Source organism: Drosophila miranda, chromosome XL (assembly GCF_003369915.1).
Source record: "Drosophila miranda strain MSH22 chromosome XL, D.miranda_PacBio2.1, whole genome shotgun sequence".
NCBI classification, from domain to species: Eukaryota; Metazoa; Arthropoda; class Insecta; order Diptera; family Drosophilidae; genus Drosophila; species Drosophila miranda.
In genome coordinates, this window is record NC_046673.1 from 17,098,374 (window position 1) to 17,125,217 (window position 26,844).

The following is a 26,844-nucleotide window of genomic DNA, read 5'->3' on the forward strand; positions in this document are numbered from 1 at the left end:
CGTCTCTGTTTTAAAGTTTATATACAGAAAAGAAGAAATGCATGAATAGGTAAAAAACAATTCATTCTGAGAAATGTCATTATAATTTAAGATGTAAAGCAGCTTGTAAAACATAATTGTAATATTAATTAATGGAAATGGGGTATACAAATGTTGGCAAGAAACAAGTGTTCAAATGATGAACATTTCATGCTTACTTACGTTTCATTTCACGCTCACTTAAACCTAATTTAAGAAATCGAATGAAACAGAGTCCCTAAAATTAGCCAATCGCGTTGGAAATTGATTCATTTTCAAGCAGTATTATTTTACGCGGCTTAACTCAAGGTGTTACCCTATTTAAATAGGGGGTCTAAGTGGGTTTAGTTCATTGGTATATTTACGGTATATTTTGAAAATATTTCGGTATATTTTTGAGGGTCAGACCGTATCAATAAATCAGCGGCCACACTCATTTGCTCGCCAGCTTAGACACCACGTTAGAGGTGGAGAACTATCGATATTAGGTGCCATCGATATTGGTCGATAGTACCATCGATAGTGCCATCGATACTTCTCCACCTCTATTTTCTAGCATTTTCCAGTGTTACAAATGGCTGAATAACAATTTATTGTTTGTATGTATTGTATTGACAATATGAGGCGAATAACGCAGTAAAAAGTGCAGAAAACTGTATGAAAACAAGCCCAAGATAGACAATCTTAGCCCTAGATATGAAACACTTCTAAATTAACCGGCCCGGCTGCTTCGAACAAAAAGAGATCCAGGGCCTGGCCGGGATCGCCGGATTGTAGCAAATTTCCGATTCCACGCTCAGGTCCGGTGCTTGCTGCTGCGGCAGCGCCATTTTGTTTCGCTGTTACGTTCGCTCCCCATCGTGCATTTTTCGTTATTTCGTTTTACACGTCGAATGTGAAAATTCACCACCATACAATATGGCTCTCTTCTCTCTCTCTCAGCACGAACACATTTTCGATTACTAACACAGATGCAGGGCGTGCTCTCTCTCACTCTCTGAGCACGGGCTCTCTGTTGCACACATGTCGTCGAGGCCGTGCGCCAGAGCGAGACAAGCGTATGGACGAGGCGCGTGCTTGTCGGGGCTGCTCTTTCGTATTGCTCTGGCTATCTATGTGTGTGTGTATTCGCATTTTCAGTAAATTCGAAAAAAATTTTGTATATTTCATGGCGACAACGTCGGTCGTGCTGCTTTACTCACAAGAAACGCGCGCTTGTCGAAAAATCGTACGCGCGGTACGTACATATATCGGTGTAGAAATTACTCAAAAATGTTGGTAAAAATCGCTAAAAATTATATAAATTTGTGATTAATGTGCAGTGTGTGGTGCAAGGCATCCGATGCGGCCAAAAAATGATTGAAAATAATATGAAATTAGCGCCAAAAATGCATTTGAAAAATGTGAGACTTCAATGGACATGACGGAGTTTTTTTTCATTTCATTTGGGTTTTTTTTTTTTGGTGGTGGAACAAAAGCAAAATGAAGAAGCAGAGGAGGAAGATGAAGAAGAAGAGTGCTGTGTGTGTATGAGTGAGAGGCATACACACACGCAACACAGAGACGCGCGCGCCAAATGCAAAAAAGTTTCACTGCTCTCTTTCTCTCTCTCGTCCCTCTTCTTATCCTTCATGAATTTAGTTGTTTTCTTTGCGGCAATTGAAACATACATATGTATATACATGCATATATTTATATATATATATATATATATATGTATATCTATATAAATATTTATATGGAATATGTATTATGATTCCTGAATTTTTTTTTATTATTATTTCGCGCGCGTGTGTGTATGTGTGGTGTTCATAACGTGACGTCGTATGGCGGTTACGTTGTGTCTTTGCTCCCTTGCCCTCTCTCTCTCTCTCCCGGTCCCTTGTGGGAAAAGTGTGTGAAAAAGGAAATGTGATTCCCAAGTTTATTTTGTGTTTGTTGTTTCGTTTATTTGCAGTTGCCTTTCTTTGTAATATGTTGAAGGATTATTGGCTCATTTGTGTACATATATATTCGCAAATAAATGCAACCACAAAAATATTAGTTACAAATAAAAGCTAATAACCGAATGAATCTTAAGTGAAAATAAATTGAAAAATCATTCATGGAAGACAACAAAACGGTACAACAATAACATAGCAGCGGCAGCGCAAAAGAAAGGATTAAACACATTAAAAGCACCGGACAAAAAACTAGCTATAGTATAAACGGCAAAAGCACCAGCCAGCAGGAGCATCGGGAGCAGCGGCCATATAATTAATTTGGATAAACACACAAAAACAAAATCAAGGACCCAAAAAATGTAAGTTAAACCTACCAGCACGTGGGAGGCCCTTCCAAGGGATCCCATCTTTTTGGATGTCCGTTCGTAAAAGATAGACGGGGGAGGAAAAGAAAAAGAGCCAAAAGGTCCGCAGCCAGCAGCTGCATTCGCATTCCCAAGCAACATTTGCAACCCTCTTGCGTCTGGCCATCGACCATCGGCCATTGGCAGTGGGGAATCTCGCAAATCTTCTGTTACACTATACGTTATTCACGGATGGTTTATACGACTAGGAACATCCACACATTATATTCGCACACCGATCAAATGGAGCAGGTTATCCATCGGTTAAATAGGGACATTCTCCCTATCAGCTGTCCGAATGTTTAATTAGTACGAAACACCAACAGCATCGTTTGAACGATGATCAAAATTCACGCCATAAAATATGTCAAATTCAAATTGTTTTCCGCAACTTGAACACAATGCAACGAAAAAGAACACGTCCAAGTTCAGAAGCTTCTGAGGAACAACAAGAAACGTTAACGTTCTAGTAGTGGAACTCGTCGAATAAAAATCACAATACAAAATAAAAAATCCTTATCAATCGCTTTCTTTCATCAAAGGCGCTATGCAATCAGCAAAAAGCATGCGTTTTGTGATAACCAAAAACTGATTGGATTTTCATAAATATAAAAATCAATGCAAATATTGAAAGATTTCTAATATTGTTGGCCTTTAGCTCGAGGAATATTCCTTCTTTGGCATTAGTTTTCCCATTAACGCCGAGAAATTGGCTCGCAAGAGGAAATTCCTTAGCAATTCCGTTTACCACCTCCCCATAATCGCCTCAAAATACCTTTTCCTCCCATGACGTGCCTGTTACTCTCGCGCGCCCGCTTGATACTCTCTCTCTCTCGCTCTCTGGGTTAATGTCAGTTTGCCGGCTACTTTTGTCTTTGCGCTTGCTTTGCCTTTTGCTTACTGTTTGTTTATTGTTGTTTCTGCCATTTGCTTAGCACTACTTTCGCGCCTAAACAAATGCAAAAAAGTATTTTGTTTATTTACGTGCATCAGTACCAACAGCAGAGCTTAAGTCAGCCACAAAGTACAACGTAAATAAAGCATCAATTGTAAGGTAAATAAAAGCAAAATGCGTAAATGCACTAGGGATTGTGACTTGTGGGGTAGGGAGGTGGAGAGAGAGGTCTCTGAGATGAGCGTCCCATAAATTTCATTGATGCTTTTTGGTGAATCCCACTGCTGACATCGCTGCCGGCGTCACTGTTGACTTCGTTGCTGTTTCGGCCCGCATGTAAACCGGCTTTAAATTCGTGCCACTATTAGCACGATTTATTAACCTAGAGGCATGCGGCAGAGCAAAGCACAGAGAGAGAGAGAGTAGTAGCTATCCGAATGATTTTGGGCATACTTGCAGATACACAAGCGGCAGCAGCAGCACCAGCATTCGAAAAAGTTTCCTCTCTCTCTATGTCGGCACTCTCTCGCTCTTCGTGCCTTCTTTCTCTCTCTCTCCCTCTCTCTTTGGCTTGTGTCTCGTGTCTGTCGATATGCCGCCATATTTGCATTTGGCTACGTTTACGTAGGTTATATTGTTATCTCGCTCTTGCACATGCCAAGACCCCTAGCAGCTGCAACTTTTCGAATATGTGTTTGTGTGTGTAAGCATTTTATTTATTTAAATATTTAATTTTTGTATAGTTAGTTTTGTTTGAGTATAGTTCAAGTCCAATTCAAAAGAGTAACCAAATGAATTTATATATATTCTTAATGAATTTTGCAATTTTTTTAGCGGAAACGTTTGTTTGTTGCCCTTTGTTATCCGAGAGTAGGAGAGCTCTCTCTCGATATAAATTTAACTATTGGATTTACTCTTAGCCAGAAGGGAGGGCCCAATGTAGTATTATTGGAAAAATATTTCGATTTCAATTATCTATCAACCGACGCCTGGCTTTTTAATCTTTCCATTTTAGTCCCCCTAGTCCTAGTCCTACTTCCCATCCCTGTTGTGCCCCCAGTGCATGCCGTTGCTGTGCGCTGCGCTGCTTCTTCCCGCCTCCCTCTCTCCCTCACAATCATACTCTACGTCATTGTGCTTTGCCTTGAATTTCTCATTACGAAGCACATAGCGTGCCATGATGATGCCAAGAGCCAGAGCCGAGCGCATGTTCAGGTTCGGCATCGGTGTTCGTGGTTGGTTCGGGACTCGACTCGGTTCTACGGAAATTCTGCTGAAAACTCAAAGTCGTCTACTGTACTACATAATTACAACCGCACACGTTCGCTCGCTTAACTCTCTCTCTCTCTTCCTCTCTGAGAGAGCAAGTATGTGTGAGTGTGTGTGTGAGTGACAGTTAATGTTTTGTTTTGTTGCGAGTGTTGAAGCGGAGAAGGGGAGACTGAAAGACAACCAGCCGCCCGCTATTGCCGTTTTTTCTGTTATTTGTAAGATGCTATTTTTTAGCTCTCTCTTAAAGGAATAATGAAGAATAATGTTTATGGTCTTCCCGTTTTTGTTATCTTCCCCATTATCTATTTGATGTAATTTACTCCATCTGCATTTTGTTGCCTTTCCTTCGTCTTATTTTGCGTCACACAAAAAGTCACACGAAATCTCGCACACAATTAAGCACGCGCTCGCTCTGTGGCACACACATGGACATGTATGCCGTACACTTGGCAACTAACAAAAACAACAGCTAGTCGTGTGGCGGCGACTACAGTGGGCCAAATGTGAAATTTGAACTGGGCGCCCAAATAATTTCGTATAACCGATGGGAATGGAGTTGTGACACAGACAGACAGCTGATACGAGTGTGATAGGCGTTAAATGGGAATGGGAATGGAGAGAGAGCTTATGCCGGCCGGCACAAATCATACAGGCATACGCACATGTGTAAATAAATTTACTCGTATGAATGAATGAACCTAAATAAATGAGGCCTTGGTCTGCATACATAAATGTATGTTTGTATTCAAACATTCGATTTTAAAGTGTGCAATTTGAATGCTATTTGTACCACTGTCAAGCGGCAATGGAATATCGGCAAAAATTGTGAGCGCGAGCGTGCTCGAATTGTGTGTGTGGGACTACTGCACTAGTATGAGTGTTTAGTTGTCAGCTTAGGACCTCGCTCGCGTTTCTCCTCGCACCATAAAACAGTGGGCGAGGGGTGCTAAAAAAACTACTTAAAAATTACCTTCATACTTGCTATTCCGGCATTAGTGTGCGTGTGCAGCGACAAAGCGAGTTTTTTTTTGTGCATGAATCATGCTTTGATGGACAAAACAACAGAAAATTACAAAAATGTGAGAGCGGTGTGGTGTGTTGCATAGTGTGGTGGATTTCGAAAATACAACACACGCCACACAGCACGTACACCGTACTATGTGTGTGTGTGTGTGTGTGTGTATGCATGTGGCAGTGTGTGTTGCTTGTATGCTTTGTTTGCCTCATTATATTTTTCAATAGTTGATTTTCCTTTCATGTAGTAAGAATTTAATGTTGGTTTTTAAACTCAATTTTGTCAAAAACTGTCTAACCGCCATTTGTCGTCTGCCTTTTGCCCCTTGGAGATTTGATAACGCACACGAGATAAGTGGAAGCGGGACGACTCTATGTGTGGCAGCGTGTGAGTATGTTGTGTTGTCGGTTCTCTTTCGCTCTGAGTATTTTCGAAATTCGAATCGAGAGAGCGGCATTGTTGGTAACGGAGGCGGTAGTGGTTCTCTTGGCCTTCTCTATTCTCGCTGTTGCTGTGAGTGGCAAAACGGCGGCAAAGTAACTACAACACACACGGTGGAAGAAGCAAAAACATGGAAATGTTTAAGCGTAAAACGCCTGACGAGCGGCGTCGTCAAAACAGAATGGAAATCAAAACTTAAGCCAAATCTAAACCCACATATAAAATCAATATACACTATGTTACGGGATCGACAATGTATGTGTTTTATGCCGTGTGTTGTTCGTGTGTTTTCCATGAAGTGGGTGGCCGTGCCAGTGCCCATGCCCTCCCTTTTTATTGGCCCCCTTCTGTTATTCTGTTTCTGTTTTATACTCTCCGTGTTGTGCTTTCCGTTATCTGTCCTCTCTGCCCCTTCCTGCTCGGCCCATCCTCTCTTCTGGCCGTTCTTTTATGCCGTGTGCAGCCACACAGTTTTTTTTAACAAGTTTTTTTGTTTATAAACTATTTGTGCGTGCTACCACCTTTGTTTATGTAACCATCGGATCAGTGTTGGGCAATGGGACCGAACCTCCTCAACCCAGCGTTGCAAAACACTGTGTTGCCGGCAAAAAAAATTGACTTTTCTTTTGACACAAAAAAATTTGTAATCTCCATTCCAGATTGAAGGTTTGCTGCTAGTTCGAAAAGGAAATAAAGACGACCCACCACAACTCTGTCCGCGAGGAACCGCAGGAGTAGCACTTGGATTAGCAATAGGAGTAGGAAAAGAAACAATAATCGTCGTCAGGCCGTAAAATTGGAATAGCAATAAAGCCAGCAAGAAGAGAAGCACGAGCAGCAGGAGCAGCAGCAAAAGGATAAGAAACGTTGCGCTCCACATCGTCGTCCAAATGCCAGCTGGACCAGCCTTATTACGCCCGGCCCAATAGAGCCGCCGGAACAGGAGCGCACGCAGTATCTGGATAATCTGGTAAGTGGAAAATTGATTGATATTTTGAATGGGAATTGACTAATCCTCGAATTCGTTTGACAGTTGAGAAACATTGCTTAGCATGAAGCAACGGAGTACACAACAGCATTATCCATCAATCAGCGGATTATTCTTATTATTATCAAGGAGAAGCGCAGAAACAATCACATCAGCAGGAGAGGCACTGGAATCCACCGAAGCAGAAGCAATAGCAACGACTGAAGGAGTCGGTGCCGAACTTGGAGTCGGACTAGCCGAAGGCGGAACTGGTGGCCTTGAGAAATTCGCCAGAAGGAAGCAGAGGACTTGCCGAAAGTTAGCCACATAATAGGACTAGTCCACGAGCGGGCGATCGCCGCACCGGAGAGGATACGGACGGAGACGGCCCCGGGCGTGTGTTTTTGTCGCGTGTGTGGTGTGTGTGTGTGTCGGCCGTCTCAGTCAAGCATAATCAGCATCAGCAACAGCAACAGCAGCACAACCAGCATCCACTTGGGGATCAGATACCTTAATAGCAACCGCAACAGGACCAGGGACAAAAGCAAAAGCAACAACCAGAAGCCTCATTATCAGCCAACAGGAGGAGCAGCAGTAGCAGCAGCTGCAGCAGCAGCAGCAGCAGCAGCAGCAGCAGCAACAACAGCAAGAGCAAGAGCACCACCACCGTCGTCATCAAAAACAACAAAAACAACAACATGTCGTCCAACGAACCACCACCTCGCTACGAGCCGCCTGTGGAGCCGGTCAATGGCATTGTGCAGCCACCGGTTGTGCCTCCAGTGGATCGACCGGGCCGCAATACAAATCAATTGCAATTTTTGATCAAAACCGTGATGAAGATGATATGGAAGCACCATTTTGCGTGGCCCTTCCAGCAGCCCGTCGACGCGAAAAAGCTCAACCTACCCGACTACCACAAGATCATCAAGCAGCCGATGGACATGGGCACGATCAAGAAGCGACTGGAGAACAATTATTACTGGTCGGCAAAGGAGACCATCCATGACTTCAACACGATGTTCAACAACTGTTATGTGTACAACAAGCCCGGCGAGGATGTGGTCGTGATGGCCCAGACGCTGGAGAAGGTATTCTTGCAGAAGATCGAGACGATGCCCAAGGAGGAGCTTGAGCTGGAGCCGGCCACGCCCAAGGGTGGCAAGAAGAAGGTACGTACCCCTGCCACGCCCAAGTCTGGATCGGGAGGAGGCGGTGGAGCTGGATCAAGCACGGGTGCGGCTGTGGCCAACAGCAATACTGGTAGCAGTAGCAGCGGATCCGTCAATAAGGTAGCACCATCGGCGCAACAGTTGCCCAGCATGGGGACCGGCTTGGCGGCACAGTCAGCGGGAGCCGGAGGTCATGGATCAGCGGCGGGGTCAGGGACAACATCCCGACCCGTATCAGCGATGGGCGGAACGGTTTCATCGACGGCCGGCGGCGGCGGTGCACCGTCCATACCACCGATTAGCACAATGCCACCGCACACAGTCCCCGGCAGCACCAACACAACGACGACGAACGCGACGATGGTCGACGCCATTATAGCCAGCCTTCGGAATACCAGCCAGGCCGCATATCCGGGCGCCACCCAGGCGGCGGTTAACAGCTCCTCCCTACTGGACGGCAGCAGCAGTGCGGCATCGGTTGCAGCAACAACAGCGGCGGCGGCGGCAGCAGCAGCGGCAGCAGCAGCAGCAGCGGCGGCGGCAGCATCATCTGGCGGAGGAGCGGGTGCTCCCGGAACAGTCAGTACGGCGGGCGGTGTGACAATACCATCCGTCAATACCACCACCAATGTGCACTCCTCCTACGTGAACAGCACGGCGGGCGTCGGAGTCGGTGTCGGTGTGGATGCGGTGATACCGCCCCAACAGCCGGCGAAAATGAAGAAGGGCGTCAAACGGAAGGCCGACACAACGACGCCGACGGCCAATGCGTTTGAGTCGCCCTACGCCCAAATGGACTCGAAGTCGGCCAAGATAGCGACGCGAAGGGAATCGAATCGTCAGGTAAAGGGCAAAAAGGTAAGGGGCAATGGGCATTGCCACGTTGTGACGTTGTGCCCATCATTTTTGCTGCATCCCACAATCAATGCTCCCACGCATATATTTTGAGGTGATGCCTCTCCTCCCTCCTCCATTACACATGGCAGAGTCCACACACTTCCACAACCCCACACCACCACCGCCACTACCAGAACCACCACCACCACCACCACCAGCACCACCAGAGTGCCCAGAGTGGACACACGTGTTTAATTTCACCTTCAAAGTGCGCCATTCTAAGTGCTTGCATGTAGGTCTCTGTCCGAGGCTTCTGCCAAGAGCCAATAGCCCCCAATCGATAGATGATATGGGGGGAAATCTTCCAAATTGTGATCATGTATGTGCCGCAGTCTTTTTAATTTTCATTTGCATGTTGACTGTACGTCTCTTTATTCTTCAGTTTGTGCATAGATACATGGCCCACGAAACAGAAACAGATACAGAAACATACTCACATATTTACCTACCACAAAGCACAGCCTCCTTAATTGTGTCCTTCAATCCGATCACGCCAAATGGCAAGCAACAAGCCACAAGCCTCTACTTCTTCATTCATAGACTTGAGAAATGAATGGGTGAATGGGTGTACGGGTGTACGGGTGAATGGGAGAATGGTGAATGGTGAATGGAGAAATGAGCAACACACATGAAAAGTAGTAGGTGGAACAATACTACTACAATAATACTATTATAGTACGATATGAACGTAGAACATAATGAATCAATCAACACACAACACGCTGCCTTGCCTCTTACTCTGATTTCATTTCACATTTGATGTATATATATATCATTTACATTTAAGCAAACAAAAGTGCATATAAGCTAAGCTACAGTGCAGCCTGGCTAGGGTGAACACCACAGGTAACACAGGTAACAGGAACGACCTATTGAGTGACCTATAAATAATAGATTAGTTTTGTATGAGACTGTACTTTTGGTTATAAACCATATCTACGAGTATAAGAGTGAAAGTTCTTCGGGTTCGATTCGAAGTTTTCAAAGTTTTTGATGTTTTTTTATGTTTTTAAGATTCCTATTAATGAATGTCTGAACTGAAAATATATTGGGATACAATTTGATATGCATAAACAGCTGTTAAATGTAATTGGTTTTCTTTTGTGACTTGTTTTTGAATCATATATATCATATATCCATTTTATGAACACAACTACAACTATCATATTTTAGTGCCTTCACACCCCAATTTTGGGGTATCCCATCCCATGATTAAACGTAATCTGCCATCAAAAGTCTTGAGCCCTGCTCTGCCCTGCCCCCGATTTTCGGTCTTTCGGCCCTCATCCCTTCCAGCCGGATGACGGGATTAGTTAGAGTTTTCTTGGGTCCTCCCTCTGAAATGATAATACACTGATAGTTTGCGGGCCACTTAAAGGGGCATTCAATTAGCTGGATGGGTGTTCACTCTCTCGAGGCCGCACTGTACTGCACTCATTTGTAAATAGTAACCACCAGTGTAGAACTATGTCTTCTTCTAGTACGAGAAGACGGAAGACGTTTATGTTTGATGCTAACCCAATGCTTTTTGTTTGTTTCTTTTTTGCTTTCTTTTCTTCCTTTTACTGATTTCTTTTGTTTATGTTTTGCACTCCACTCGAACAACCAACAACAACAACAACAAAATGCATCATCATCAACATCCTACAACATTCTACGGGCATCCGAACCGCACTGAACCACAGGATCTTACATTCCAGGGCTCGGGTTATGCGATGTCACCATCGATGGGTGGCGTGCCTGGATTATTGGCCGGCGTCGCCGCCAGTGTTGCGGCGGCCAAGTCAAAGGAGAAGCTCTCGGACGCACTAAAGTCATGCAACGAGATCCTCAAGGAGCTGTTCAGCAAGAAGCACTCGGGCTATGCCTGGCCCTTCTACAAGCCGGTGGATGCGGAAATGCTCGGTCTGCACGACTACCACGACATCATCAAGAAGCCCATGGACCTGGGCACCGTCAAGCGGAAAATGGACAATCGGGAGTACAAGAGCGCGCCGGAGTTTGCGGCCGATGTGCGATTAATATTCACCAACTGCTACAAGTACAATCCGCCAGATCATGATGTTGTGGCCATGGGCCGGAAGCTGCAAGACGTCTTCGAGATGCGTTACGCGAACATACCCGACGAACCGGTTTCTAATGCGGCCCATCATCATGCTCACACGCACGGACATGGGCACGGCCATGGACACGGCCAGAGCCACGGTCACGGGCATGGGCATGGCCACGGTGGCTACTCGAGCGCTTCCCTCAAGCACGATGGCAGTGACTCGTCCAGCGAGGAATCCAGCGACACGGAGAACGAGTCCAACTCGGACGAGGAGCGCAGCGCCAAGCTGAAAATGCTCGAGTCCAAGCTGCTCGGTCTCCAGGAGGAGATCCGAAAGCTCTCCGAGGAGGCCTCCGCCAAGAAGAAGGCCAAGAAAAAACTCAAAGAGAAGAAGAAGAACATCGGTGGGGGCTCTGGCTCCGGTTCGGCCTCTCATCATGGCCATGCCTCGGCTGGAGGTGACGCTGGCGGTCCGTCCGCCAGCCATGGCGGTGTCTTGGTCCCGGCCAGCGTCGTCGCCCTATCGGCGGGTGGAGCAGCGGGACCCCTATCGGCCCTACTGAGCGGCTCACTGGTGGGGGCCAGCGGAGCGGGCGGAGGAGTGCCGAACGTCTCGGCACTTCATTCACACGCCTACGACATGACCCTTGCCATGAACCAACTGAAGGGCAATGCGGCAGCGACCGGAGCAGGCTTTACGGCCGGCATACCGCCACCAGGACCAGCGCCAGGCGGCAAGGGGGCCAACATGGCCAGCGCCATGGCTGCGGCGGGAGCGGGACCTGGGGCTTCTGGTGGAACCGGCAGCAGTAAATCGAAGAGCAAGGGCCAGCGCGGCAAGGGAAGCTCGAGCAACGCGGGAGCGGGCGGAGCCTCCTCTGGAGTGACGGTCAACGCGGGCAGCGGCATCGGCGGTGCTGGCGCAGCGTCCAGCGCTGGCAGTGGCGGAGGCAGTGGGGCCACCGGCCCCAGCGGCAATTCGTCAAAGCGGGGCAAGGGTAGCAGTAGTGCCGGCGGCGGCGGCGGTGGCGGCGGCGGCAGTGGCAGTGGTGCCAATGCCACCAGTGCGACCGGTGCCGGAGCGCGCGGTAGCAGCAAGAAGAAGCCCAGCCAGGTGATGAACTTTGACTCCGAGGAGGAGGACACGGCCAAGCCCATGTCGTACGATGAGAAGCGACAACTATCACTGGACATCAACAAGTTGCCAGGTAGGAGTCACAATTCTTTATATTCTCGACCTTGCAGATCCAATCCATCCGCTAATGCTAGTGCAAGTGCATTCAACAACTAATCAATGATCGTTTTGCTTCGACAGGTGACAAACTGGGTCGTGTGGTGCACATCATCCAGAACCGGGAGCCATCGCTGCGGGACTCCAATCCGGACGAGATAGAGATCGACTTTGAGACGCTGAAGCCGTCGACGCTGCGCGAGCTTGAAAGCTATGTGGCGTCGTGTTTGCGCAAAAAAACACGTAAGCCATGTTGTAAGTCTGGAACTAAACCGGGACCACAAAAAATCTAGAGCAAGAGCAAGCACAAGAACAGCAAGGAGAAGAGGATGAATAAGAAGATGTTCAAGAGCAAGAAGCCACAGTTCAAAGATTATTTGTAAAAGGAATAGTAGAAGCAAATCAAAATTAGTCAAAAAGAGACCATATTGCAAGTCTCTGCGCCCAAAACAAGAATACAGAAAAGCCCCAAAACTAGAAGCAGAACCAGAAGCAGCAGGATCAGCGCAATAAGTCAAAGAATTAAAACCGAGAGAAAACTTAAAGCAACATTTATAAACAGAACGAATTTAATGTGAATTTATTATCATTGCACTTTATAAATACAAATATAACGAGCAGAACTAGTCTAATTTGAATAGAGTCGATGGTCGATGCTAATCGAGGTCGGAGATGCTTGCCCCTTTACCCTCTGCGGTGTTGGTGCACTCAGCAGTAGTATTTGAACGATCTAGGCGACAGTACGGAAAGAAAGTTTGAAGATCTTTTGCTGTTTTGCTCCGCTCACTTTCCCTTGCCGAAATGGCACAATTCCAAAGTTTTTTTTTTCCAAATTTCCATTTCAAAAACGAATTTTTTGTGAAAATTTTCAAAGAATTTTTTAAACGAAACGAGTGGTCATGTTTTAGTTAGCCAAACTCTCAAGAAAAACATAAAAACAAACAAAAAAGTTTTACTATGTACATTAAGTTTTCATTTAAATGCCCCCCCAACCCCACTCTCTCTCGCTCTCTCTCTCTCTCTCTCTCTCTCTGTCTTTGTCTCTGTCTGTCTCCTGTATCCGTAGCTCTTACGATCTTTTTCTGAATTTTGTCTGTAGCTATGAGAAAATGCATGAACCTCCTATCCTCCTACCTGTTTTGTAGCTTGAGAATGCTATTTTTTTTTTGTTTTTTTTTTTTGTCATTGAGAAGGATTCGTTATCCCGTAAATAACCAAGCATGCACCCACACACCACATCAATCTATCTATCCCCCCCTCCTGGCCCTTTACTGCTCTCATTGATCGCAATTGGATGTGCTCTACTAATACGAACACTCCGTCTCCATATCTCCCAACCTATATAGATAAAAAGCCTTCCGGGAAATCGAAGGATGAGCAAATGGCGGAAAAGAAGCAGGAGCTGGAGAAGCGGCTGCAGGACGTCACCGGCCAGCTGGGGGCAAGCAAGAAAAACGCCAAGAAAGGTGAGTCGGAGACACAAAAACCCCCTGTCTATCCACCCACCCCACCATACCTTACCTCACCTTGCGGCCCGGCCCCACATTGCCAACAAATACAAATAACCAATTGAATATCATTTCCCGTAGATGATTCCACCTCGAACAAGGTGGAGGCTGTGCAGCCAGCTAATCCCGTGTCGTCGAGTTCCAGTTCCAGCGATTCATCGTCCTCGAGTTCGAGTGATAGCAGTTCGAGTGACTCGAGCGACAGTGAAGCAGGTTAGGACGCGTTTTGTTTGTTTGTTTTACTTTATAACGCCTTTTTTTTTGTTAGTTTATATAGACATATATATATATGTATATGCATATGTATATATATATATATGTATATAAATATATATAAGTATAGAAAGGTTTTTAAGCAGCAAATAACAAAAATCGAACAGATCGACAACCGACAATCGACAACCGACCGACAGCATAAACTAAAAACGAAAAAGACAGAGCAGAGCGCCAAACAGCAGCAGGAGAAGAAGAAACAGAAACAGAGCAAGAACCAGCAATAGGAATAGCAATAGAAGTAATTGCAGTATGTAGAAGAGAGTCTGCAGATTGGGATGGATTCTGTAGGACATTAATAGGTAACAAAATAGAACCCCCCCCGCTCCCCCACTGAGGAAAAAGAAAAAAACAACAACCTAATTTTAGGCTAGTAGACAGTGCAGTGTGCGTGCGTATTGAATTGTGTAAAAAATGAAGAAGAGAAGAAAACAACTCAAAAATTGTGTAATTTGAAAATGGGTTTTAAAATAGTGCAAGGATATGGGCGGGCATTAAGTGTGGGTGGGGCGTTTGTAAGTTGTAGTCATTTTTGTGGCTTAATTAATTGAATTTTGGATATAGATTTATCTAGTTATATACTTATATATATGCCTATAATTATGTATATCTTGTAGTGGCACACACGCACGAACGCACGCACGCACGCACGCATCAATATGAATAGGATAGGTGTTTTTAGTTTTTAGTTATAATTTTTTAAGGATAGGTCAAAATAGGAGTGCCAGAAAGGAGAGATCAAGAGAGCGAGAGAGCGGGAGAGAGCTGGAGAGAGTGTGCTGCTGTTTAATGCTTTGCTTAGTTCTGTTTCTTCTTCGTCATGGGTGGGCGTCTGGAAGGTGGAAGAGGGGGCGCAAGGTGATAAATGGAGAGAGCCCGACTGACTGAGCATCCAGCTCCAACAAACACACACACACACACACACACACACATACAAACTCAACTCAATTTATTGAATTTAGCGCATTTTGTTAATGTTTTGGTGTGCTAAAACACATAAAAAAAAGAAGTGACAAAGAAAACACAAAAACAAAGAACTCAACTGGCAAATTTCCTACATTCAATAGGCAGGGCCTCCCCCCCCCCCACTCCACCCCTGAACAGAAAAACGGACTCTGGCAAAACGTAAAAATGTGCTATATTATGTTAAAGGGAAGTTTGTATTCTATTCCTCGTTGCTTTCGGAATTGTTTTTTTTTTTTATGAATAAAAAAAAAAGGGAGTTTTTTTTATTATTGTTAGAAATGCCCCAGAACCAAGTTCACGCGAAAGAGTGCAATACGCATTTAATTCTAAGGAAACAAAAAAATGAAGGAACAAAATTCCCAGATGAAGCAAAACAAGAATCCATTTTTAAATCAATTGGAGCTATTTTTTTTTTGTTTTTAAAGAAAACCAAATTATTTGTGTACTTTGTGGTACTCAGATACAGACCGATCCTTCACCTCCGCACGCACACACACACACATACACTGATTTATGCAGAATTGTTAAACAAGTTTGCTGAAAAATAAATTAATTTTTTTTTTAAATTTTTTTTTATATTTTTTTTTATATATTGTAAAATTATGCATTTTGGTCCAAGTCTGTTTAGGGGGTGGGGGGATGTCCCACCTTAATGTACGCACCGTGTGCCGAGACCCCTCTTTCAGCATGCCCCTGACAATCGCACACACCCAACCAGAGACAGATATACAGACATAAGGACATAAGGACAGAGACAGAGACGGAGACAAAAAGAACACACCACTGCAAACCTTTCTATTACTGAATAAATATATATATATATATATTTATTTATATACTTTTTAAGCGATATATGTATATATACATACATATATATATATATATAAATACTAATTAGGTATAGTTTAGCGTATATATATATACTTCATTATATATACAAATCCATACACACATACATATATACATAAATATATATTAAAAAATATATATATGCATATAGATATTATATTTAAGCATTTCATAGGTATTAAACGAATTGTATTTTTAAATGAAAAAAACAAAAACAAGAATCAGAACAGAACACACAAGAATAATGTGAATATACATATATCGTTTACAATTCGATGTATCTGTATATATATATACGTATGTGTATATATATATATATATATTGAATAAAACTATAAAAAAAACAACAACAAATCTTACACACACAACTATCTAAAAAAAACGAAAATGAGAAGAAAAAAAAACAGAACAGAAATCGCTTACAAAAAGCTCTTTACTTTAAGTCTTTTTTGAAAGAAAAAAAACAAAACAAAAAACGAAACAAAACAAAAGAAAAACAAACAAGTAAACCTTATTATTACCAATATTATGATTATGATTATTATTATTATTATTATTATGAGAATATGCTGAAAAAAAATCGTGAAGCAATTGTGTATTGGGGGCAGCCAATTTCAAAAAGAAAGAAATGATTCCAACTCCAACCAACCAACCAACCTATCAATCAATCAATCAATCAATCAATCAAACCAATCCAACAAATCAGAACCAACCAATCAATCAGTCGATTTAACAACAACTTTTCATCAAGTCCTATAAAGCCAATAGATCAGCCCTACATGGACAGCCAAGATCAACGAATCGAGCTATAAACGAATCATCCACATAAAGACACCACACAACAACCACCACCAACACCATCACCAACACCACCACCAACATCTCCATCTGCATCTCCATGAAATGAAATTGTTTTTATTGTCGTCCCCCTATCCGTTAACCTTTCAGTCTTATACAGACTTATCGATCGTAAAGCTGTATGCTGTAAGCTCACCTGAAAACTCCTCAGCCACCGTCCTGGGCTCATTTGGACTCCATCTCCAAAAGGTTCTCCATTGCTAAACCTTTCGATCTGTTAAATAGAGAATGATGCATGATAGCGTAGGCGTTGAAACATCCAGTTAAGGCAGTTCCTGAATGAACAGGCTCTACAAAGGTGCCGTTTACAACGTGCATGCACATGAGATAGGGCTGTGCACACTACTGCTCTATAAGCATCTATTATTAACCGTTCAAATGTTATCTAAGAAGCAGTAGATATTATTAGCCAACCTTTATTTATTTTATCTGCCGTGTGCGCTTTTTTTTTTTTTTTGGAACTACTAAAGCAATAGAAGAGCCGTATTATTTCCATAAGGTTCATAGTTAATAAATATCATACAGCACAAATTAAAATGAAAATAGCACTAGATTCATCTGACAAGTCTGCTATATTAGCACTAGTTTCGATCTGGCAGATCGGTAGGGATCTTGTCGCACTCCATCTACTCCCTCCCACTCCATCCACGCGACTGAGCGGCACATTCTTCCATAAATTCATTCTTCCATCCGCGACTCTCAGTGCTCAGTGCTTGGGCAATGGGCTCTTTTGTTCTCTGTCTCTCCGTAGCGGCAGGTGGGGGTGCTCATTCCGCTCGCTCTTTCATATTTGTTTACATAAGTAGGCGCCACTCCAACAGATGCGAATTCCATCTCGAGTTTCGAGTTTCGAGCTTCTCGTCCACACTTCCGTTTATCCATTCATCCATACAGCCACGCACATAATGAAACATGCATGCATACATACATACATACACATTGCCATAGTGTGATCTGATTGGATCCGTTGTCCAGGGATTCTACTGAACATCATTAACAATTGTATGGTTTCATGTTTGAGTGTGTAGGCGCCTGGGAGTTAGAGTATTTACTCGTAGAATCCATTGAAACCACATTGAAACAGGATCCAAAACAGCAACAACGGCAGGACAAACCAACTCGTCAGGATAGGTGCTCCACGTACACCCTCCCCAATTCCGCCTCCCCATCACACACACACACACACACACACAAACACTCACAAAATATGTGTAAAATATAATAATATTTGAATCAGAACTATAACCCCGTCCCCCCCCCCTCTTATAATACCAAATGTTGAACAATTACCAATATAGTATGTTTAAAATAATGAAAGAAAACAAAAAAAAAAACAAACAAAAAACCAAAAGCAAAAGCAAATGCAAAAAGCCAATATGCAACAAAAATATATTTGAAATTCTCTATACACTTGCAGACAATGTGTAAAAAACAAAGAAGGTATGAAAAGCTTCGAAGCGAAAGAGAACAAGAAACAAAAAGCAAAAAGGAAAAAGCAAAAAGAATCCAATAAATAAGAAAAACGTACGTAACTGTAAACATATTTCGGGACATCGAGATAGAAGTGCAGGTGTTTATGACGTAGACAGACAGAGAGAGAAAGAGAAAGAGAGTTCGAGAGTTACAGAGTTAGAGAGTTAGAGAGAGAGAGAGAGAGAGAGAGAGAGTGAGTGAGTGAGAGCGGGCGGGTTGTGTTGGGTGCGGTCCAGATAGTGGGACGAATTTCAGAGAACATAACCTATTCAAAAAAAAAAAAAACCGAGAAGATAGACTCCATTCAGGGAGTTGCGCCACATATAGAGGGCGGGACACGAGGTCTCTGGACTGAATTTTCACCCTGTAATCAATATTACTTATCGTTTTAAATGTTTTGTGTATCGTGGAAACGAATGGAACTGAAATGAATACAAACAAGTAGCACAATTCGCGATAAATTCATCGCATTTTCATCTACAATCGAGAATAACGTAAAGACACTGGGATTTTTTTTTTTTTTTTTTTAATTATTTTTTTTTATACATATACGATACATGAGTTAAAAACTGTGCTCGTTACGTGTTGCGTATATTTGTGGCTTTTATTTTCCGCTTCCCATGTATGTGTATTTGTACTAAATATGAAGAAACGGTTCTTCCAACAGACAAGGCTTCCATGCCCCTCAAAGTCAGGAACAACCCACTATACCTTCCGGTTCCGATCCGATTCGATTCGATTCAAGAAGGCAGCTGACCAATAAACGATAAAAAAAAAAACCGATAAACCAACACAGAAAAAAACATGCGAAACATGGGTACCAAAAGAACTGAAACAAAGCAAAGATGATTATTTATAGAATTTCGCGTGTCCAGGAAAGCCCGGTCTGGGGTGTCAGGCTCCCCCACCTTTCTGTCTCTCTCTCTCTCTCTCTCTCTCTCTCTCTCTCTCTCGCTCTCTCTCTCTCTCTCGCTCTCTTTCATTCTGTCACTGTCACTGTGGGACTTTTTAGGAACGGGTCAAGCGAATACGGAAACGAAATTGAACAGAACCAGAAAATAACTTCAAATAGAGTATTTTGCTCTATAGCTAAACTCCAACTAGATATAGAGATGTACATAGATATATGGAATACTGCTATATAGGATAATACTGATCAGAAGGTATCAAAATCAAAAAAAAAAAAAAAAAAAATACAAAACAAAAAAATACAAAGAAATCAGAAAACAAACAAATGTTTTCCGAAAGCATTTGATTATTTCTTTTTCGGCTGTCGGCTTTCCCCTTTACACATTGTTTGCACGTTTTTTTCTCAAAAAAAAAAAAAAAAAAAAAAAAAGGAAAAATAATAAATACAAATATATATATATACACAAAAGAAATGCATATAGAAGAGGAGAATGATGGATGATGATTATGAGAATGCAATGGAAATAAAGAAAACATTTTATAAAAAAAAAACAAAAAAAAATTGCATAAAAGAATCAATTTAAATATATAAATTTTTACTATTTAAAATAAATCAAATGAAAACGAATGATGGAAGACAAACAGCAACCAACAAACAACAGAAACAATAATAACAACTAACAACAAAAACACAATGAAAGCAAGACATACAAAAAACGCAGACCGCAGTGAGAGAGAGAGAGAGAGAGAGAGAGAGAGAATAGAATCAGATGGAAACCAAAAGGGCAGGAAGAGAACAACAGCTTTGAGGATCGGTTAAACGATTCCTTTTCCGATTCCACCGATATTTCTTTCACCAATGCATCTCACCGCCAGAAATCCGACGAAATATTTCACGTCCTATTAAATTAGCCGCCATTCCCGTTCTTAGTGTATTTTGTCAATTTTGTTCGGTTTTTTTTAAGAGTCACCTCCATAGGGTACCGAATGATACTGACGACAAAAAACCAACTGGCCTTACGTGTGAATTGTGCATCAAGCATTCATACAATAGAGTGTTAAAACGTCGATGCAAAAAGCTCCGACAGAATACGTATCGCTTCTTTGTTAATATCCATACTTTTTCAATCTGATCCTTTTAGTCTTTGAGATTTTTAACCTCCCTTGATGATCAAATTTCGGATTGAATTGTTTTCTTTCTTGGGAGTAGAGTAGTGGGTGAAAGGTTAAAAAAAAAAAACCAACCATGGAAAATTAAAAGAAATTTCCTAATTTAAAGAATAATGGCAGGAAGGGGAAGTCGAAAATAAAACAAATATAATATAAAATAATATAAATAGCAACAAATCTTAGGGAAAGGAAGAGAGATAGAGATTCTCCAGATACAAGACGTAACACAAAAAAGGGAAGGAACTTGACGTAACGCAACGCAACGTAACGCGACATAACGAAGACCACAAATATTTAGAATTATAAAAACCACACACACACACAGTCACCGAAGGACACCATACACACACACACATGCATACACTTAAATATTTATAGTAAAGAATAATAATATTTATTATTAACAAATGGCAGCGCCAAAAACCAACAAAACCAACAACTAAACTAAAACTAAACAAAAAGCAATGAATACACCAACAAACAACAACAACAACAAAAAACAAAAACAACAACAAAACTGAGAAAAGAAAATGTTTATTAAAAAAAGACAAAAAAATAACAAACGTGTGTTCTTCCTCATTCCAAAAGCATTTGGCATTTTGCTTGTGGTTTTTTAAAATATAAAATTAAATTATACTATAGCTTTTGAAACACCAAAAATTATTACAGTGCTACACAAAAGCAGAGAGATTACGGTACAGTACACACCCACCTAGCAGCTGGTTGGTACAGTACGCACACACTCACACACACAGACACACAGACACACAGACACAGACACACACATGCCTAGACAGGAGATGGTTGGTTTGTTGTGATCGAATGGCTGCCCCCACCCCCACCGGCTGCCGTGGTGTGGTGGAGCGTGTGTGGTCTTTGTGGGGCTTGCAGTTCTTCTCATTTACAGTTTAGATACAAAAAAAGAGAGAGAGGGAGAGAGAGTGAGAGAGAGAGAGAGAGAGAGAGTGGGAGTAGGAGAAACAGAGCTATAATAAGAGGGAGGGCGCGTGCGCTCTCTCCGTATGAGAGAAGCGCGCGTAAATCCCAAACCCATCCAATACGCCCCAGTCTCCACTCCCGGCACCGCCAACAACACAATTGTTTCATCGATCGGCATTGTAAGAGGTATTTTTAATACACATATTACTACTATTTACAAAAAACATGTACCACATATTTATTATTCTATTTTACATGCACATTTTATCAACATGTGTACCACCATCCTGTATATTTCCGCTCAAGAATTAGCTTTTTTTTTTGTTGTTTATTTTTGATATTTTTTGGTACTGCTTAATCGAGGCGTTGAGCATTTGCATTTGTGCCGCAAATCAACCGCAGCCTCGTTTAACCAGTGCCCAAACCAATTCGTCGCATTCTTCACAGATCTCACTAAGCAGCACCGAGTCAACACTGATGTTGCTGACGTTAGCCAACACCGGTCGACGTTAGCCAACACACCTGTTGCGCTAGGTGCGGTCCGGTGGGAGAATGAGGGTGAGAACGGTGCTGGCTTTTGCTTGTCTTTCTTTGCTTATTATTTCTCCTTCTTCTGCCTTGTCCTGTCCTGCCTCACAGCGTCTATCCTCCTCTTAATCACTCTCTCTAATTTCTCTCCGAACCACAGGTGATGGCGACGAACGACCTCCGCGCAAAAAGAAGCCTCGCGACTCGAATGGCAGCAATGTAAGTATCTCCGATCCCATTAAGTATACATATACTTAAAGATCCTTTGATCAGCATCAGTAGGTGAATCGGTCTAGCGATGTCCGTCTGTTGCCATTTAAATCAAATTAGTCCTTCAGTTTTGAAGTCAATCTCAATGAAATTTTGCACATTCTGCTGCTTTGACCGCTTTCATCAATAGACAGATCATTCGAAATCGGTCATATGGACCACTCGGTTTTATAGCTGAGACAATAACGAAATACATAGAAATGTTTTTGGTTGGGTGCATTCAAGGGTAGCTTCCTTGGTTTACTGGGATTCCATATGACTCCCTAATCCCTATTGGGATTCCCTATTACCTCGACGAGCACACAGTGTTGCATGCGGCGTAACCTAACATATACTTGCTTGTCTCCACTCTTATCGCCCTGTCTCTCTTCTCCTTGCCGCTGTTCGTTATCGTTTTGTGTCCGTCATCGCTCCACGACATGATCGCTCCACCGAAATACAGGTAAATAACCCCAGCCTCAGCGGTGTTCTGGGAGGAGTCCTGCCGAGTGGCGGCTTGACGCCGACGCTCCTTCACATGGGCCTGGACCACGTGCTGAACCCGAACTCACCCACATCACAAATGGGTAAATATCCGATGCCCGATCCGATGCGATTGTGTGTACCTAACTAACCTTCGTGTGTGTTCCACTCTCCACCCTCTACCTTCTACCCTCTACCCTCTACCCTCACCCACCGTCCTCCATCGTGCTCCATTCCATTCCGTTTGCAGCCAATCTGTTGGGCAATCCGAATCCCTTGACGGCGGCTGCCATGCTGAACAATAACAACAAGACGACGTTGCAGGTCGGCGGCAGCTTCGGTGGCGCCTCCGCGGGCGGCAACAACAGTATGCTGCACGGCCCGGTTGGTGCAACGGCGCACCACAAGAACGGACAAAACGACCACCTAATGACTGGCAAAGTGCCGCCTGGCGGTGGAGCTGCCGGAGCCGCTTCCCTGCCGCCACACAGCTATGCCGGTAGCGTGCCCACCCAGGCCGCAAGTCTGAGCGGAGGGGGCATACGGATAGCCAGTAATCTGCACAAGCATCCCAACCTGCCCGGCGGCGACCTGGTCGAGAATCACGCGGCGCTGACCGCTGCCTTGACGTCGACCGTCAACAGCAACAGCGGCAGCGGAGCTGGAGTGGGCGTGGGCGCCGGCCTGAGCAACACCAGCAGTGGCACCGCCTCGGGCCACACACTTAACGCCAACACAATGGGTGGCCACGGCGATGGCTTGTCGAGTGGCTCGCTGTCATCGGGTCTGAAGCAAATACCGCAGTTCGACGACCCCGTTGAGCAGTCGCTGGCCTCCCTGGAGTTCAGCGCGGCGGCGGCCTCCACGGGCAAGTCGGGCCTAACCGATAACTTTTTGATGGCCCAGCAGGGACACCTAATGCAGCAACCTGGTCAGCAGCAGCAGCAGCCGCCCTTTGGACACCACCAGCAGCAACAGCAACACCAGCAGCAACAGCAGCAGCAGCACCAGCACCACATGGACTACATGACGGAACTGCTGACAAAAGGGGCTGAGAATGTGCCCGGCATGAATGGAAATCTTCTGAACTTCAACCTTGACATGGCGGCTGCGGCGGCCTACCAGCAGAAGCAACACCACGGCCAGCACTCCCAGCAGCAGCAGCAACAACAACAACAGCAACAGCAGCAGCAACAACAGCAGCAGCAGCAGTCGCACAACAATGGCTTCAATGTGGCGGACTTTGGCATGCCAGGATTCGATAATCTTACGGCAACAGCATTCCTTGACCTGGAGCACACACTCCAGCAGCAGCACATGCAGCTGCAACAGCAGCAGCAACAGCAGCACCACCATCACCAACAGCAGACCCTCCAGCAGCTCCAAGCCCACCAGCAACAGCAGCTGCAGCTGACCAACAAAATGCTCCTCATACCCAAACCGATCGAGTCGATGATGCCCAGTCCGCCGGACAAGCTGAAGGTAATGCTGAAAGTATCGCAATCGCCCTCCGAAATGAAGCTGCACTCAAGCCAGGCGGCGGCCGCCCAGAGCATGCTGGCTCAGTCATTCAAGGCGGCCGAGCAAAACCTGAAGAATGCCAGCTCGTGGTCTTCGCTGGCATCGGCCAGCTCACCGCAGAACACTTCGAGCAGCTCGAGCAGCAGCAAGCCCAAGCCGGCGATGGATTCATTCCAGCAATTCCGCAATAAAGCCAAAGAACGCGACCGCCTCAAGCTGTTAGAGGCGGCCGAGAAGGAGAAAAAGCACCAGAAGGAGGCTGCCGAGAAGGAGCAGCAGCGAAAGCATCACAAGTCATCCTCGTCCTCATCCGCCTTACAGGTGGCCCAGGCTGCCGCTGCCGCTGTAGCAACCGCCGCAGTAGCAGCTGCCGCAGCGGCAGCGGCAGCCTCCTCAGCAAACATCTCCACCGGAAATGCGCCTCAGTCTAGCGCAGGACAGATCAGCAGTGATCGGGAAAGGTCCAGCAGCGCTGTGGATGCCACCCGCATGAGCAGTGGTGGGGGAGGCAACGGCGGCCTCCTCCTACCCGGCAATGGCAACAACAGCAGCAACTCTGCCAACAGCAATGGACCAGGCAGTGCGGGCAGCGGCAGTGGGGGCCCCGTCAGTGGCCCGGCAAGTGGCGGCGGACCCAACAGCGGCGGGTGCATCATCGGCCCGTTGGCAAATACAGGCAGCAACAGCAACAGCGGCGTTGCCAGCGGAGCCACAAGCAGCAACAGCAATAGCAGTGTTGGCGGAGTGGTCGGGAGCGGGGGGCCCGGCTCGAATAGCCAGGGCAGTAGCGGTGGGGGCGGAACCATGGGAAGCGGACTCCTAGAATACGGCCAACAGGTGGTGGTACTCACGCAGGCGGCGGCGAATGCCCAGGCCCAGCACGTATCGACTACAATGACAGCCCAGACCGTTCTGGCCTCCTCGCCCCTGGAGGCTATGGAGAGTGGCAGGTAAGTGCTCGTTGATGCCTTGTTGCTTGGCTATTCTCTGACACAAAATAATCTCCTTGTGCCTGCAGGAAAAGCGTGCATGACACCCAGTCCCAGATATCTCGTGTCGAGGACATCAAGGCATCGCCGGGCCAGGGCCAGAGCTCGCCGGCACAGCAATCGCCGCAAGATCGGGCAGCGGCCAAGCGTGCGGAGCAGCGAAGGGCGGAGCAGGAGAGACGCAGACGCGAAGCGGTGAGTGGCTCCTAATAATGCACACTTGTTCCCCCAACTAAGCTTTTTGTATCCTTTCCCACAGTTGGCTGGTCAAATCGACATGAACATGCAGAGTGATCTTATGGCAGCGTTTGAGGAGACGTTGTAGGACAAGGCCTTCGGAGGACAGCACCGGACATATACGCATCCCAGAACCAGCATCCTCATTGCTGCTCCGAGAATGCCGTCGTCGCTTTCAAAGCGGCGGGCGGCGAGGACGCCAAAGCCTGATCCAACACATACAACGATGGAGTGCAATACCAGCAACCCCAGCAACCCCAGCACCACCAGCAACACCAGCAACACCAGCAGCAAAGACCATAAGAAACATGTCAGCAGCAGCAGCAACCCTGACTTGAAACGGACTAGCAGCAGCAGCCTCGACCCCAAACACAGTAGCAGCAGCGTCAGCAGTCACCCCGACCACAAACGCAGCGGCAGCAACCCCGACCACAAACGCAGTAGCAGTAACCCCGACCACAAACGCAGTAGCGCCAGCCACCACAAACGCAGCAGCAGAACCAACGACGACAAGCGCAGCACTAGCAACCAGGACCACAAACCCAGCAGTTGCAGCAGCAGTCAACAGGACAACAAACGCAGCAGTAGTAGCGGCGGCAATCCAGACCATAAACGCAGCAGTGGCGGCACCAGCCACGACCACCACAAGCATAGCAGCAGTAGCAACAGTCATCCCGACCACAAGCGCAGCAGCAGCAGCAGCCACCACAAGCGCAGCAGCAGCAGCAGTCACCACAAACGTAGCAGCAGCAGCAGTCACCACAAGCGCAGCAGCAGCAGCAAACATAACGACGACAATTTAAAGAAGCAACAAAACAAGAAAGCAACATAAAAACAAGTAAGCAATGTTTTAAGGCGTAATCTTCATACGTACATTTAGTAAGTATCTATAGTGCATATACATATACAAAGGATCGGGATAGGAGCGCTGCCCGGTCCTGCATGTACAGCGACAGCGACAGCAACAGCAACAGCAACAGCAAGAAATAACAACAACAACTACAAGAAAAACACGCAACATCTGCAAGAGCAGCAGATTCGAACATTAACCGAAACAAAAAGGCAAATTTCCTTTGGTTCATAAATTGTTCTAGGGTTCAATTGAATCGGCGATTATTCTATACATATATATATATATATATATATATATATATATATACATTTATTTGTAATCTTTTCACTTGCGATTGTTAATTGCGATTATAATGATTAAAATAATTTAAGCGATGAGATGAGATGTTGATCGATCCGACTACCTTAATGAACACGATTCAAATCTTATGTTAAATATTATATTGATTGCTTAGGCAAGCTTAGCCTGTAGATTTAACACATTACATTACGGATAAACCATCTTTTTTTTTGTCTTAAGTATACACAAAACACATATGCTTAGAGTTGTTAACTAATTTAATGAAACGAAATCAATCAATGTATGTATCTATCTATCCAAGCGTGAGAGGGAGGTGGGGGGGATTGCACAGCCAGGTTCTTCAGTACGAATATGTTCATAACCTTAATTCCGTAATAACCCCCCAACACCCGCACCCCTTATCTGTTTAAAGGCTTGACAGGCGCTACCACACA

General features: G+C 44.9%; 1 protein-coding gene across 15 annotated transcripts in view; it reads left to right on the forward strand.

Moving 5' to 3' along the window:
- Positions 1 to 599: 599 nt before the first annotated feature.
- The window catches only part of LOC108159168 (homeotic protein female sterile), a 26,591-nt gene continuing 346 nt past the window's right edge, over positions 600 to 26,844 (forward strand). Inside the window, exons 1-15 of one of the 15 annotated variants that reach the window (XM_033386097.1) lie at positions 1,179 to 1,292; positions 1,976 to 2,320; positions 6,648 to 6,958; positions 7,022 to 8,985; positions 10,710 to 12,282; positions 12,390 to 12,560; positions 13,652 to 13,771; positions 13,895 to 14,026; positions 21,698 to 21,808; positions 21,939 to 21,997; positions 22,491 to 22,614; positions 22,761 to 24,351; positions 24,415 to 24,981; positions 25,050 to 25,215; positions 25,280 to 26,844. The exon at positions 25,280 to 26,844 is cut by the window's right edge and continues 346 nt beyond it. In XM_033386097.1, the coding sequence (XP_033241988.1) occupies positions 7,654 to 8,985; positions 10,710 to 12,282; positions 12,390 to 12,560; positions 13,652 to 13,771; positions 13,895 to 14,026; positions 21,698 to 21,808; positions 21,939 to 21,997; positions 22,491 to 22,614; positions 22,761 to 24,351; positions 24,415 to 24,981; positions 25,050 to 25,215; positions 25,280 to 25,345 (6,012 nt within the window). In that variant the 5' untranslated portion in view covers positions 1,179 to 1,292; positions 1,976 to 2,320; positions 6,648 to 6,958; positions 7,022 to 7,653 and the 3' untranslated portion in view covers positions 25,346 to 26,844. Of the gene's footprint in view, positions 618 to 657; positions 674 to 1,178; positions 1,297 to 1,326; positions 1,422 to 1,975; positions 2,321 to 6,088; positions 6,244 to 6,647; positions 6,959 to 7,021; positions 8,986 to 10,709; positions 12,283 to 12,389; positions 12,561 to 13,651; positions 13,772 to 13,894; positions 15,184 to 21,697; positions 21,809 to 21,938; positions 21,998 to 22,490; positions 22,615 to 22,760; positions 24,982 to 25,049; positions 25,216 to 25,279 lie in introns of those variants that run through there. The other 14 variants (XM_033386095.1, XM_017292412.2, XM_017292326.2 and 11 more) reach the window with 14 other exon arrangements.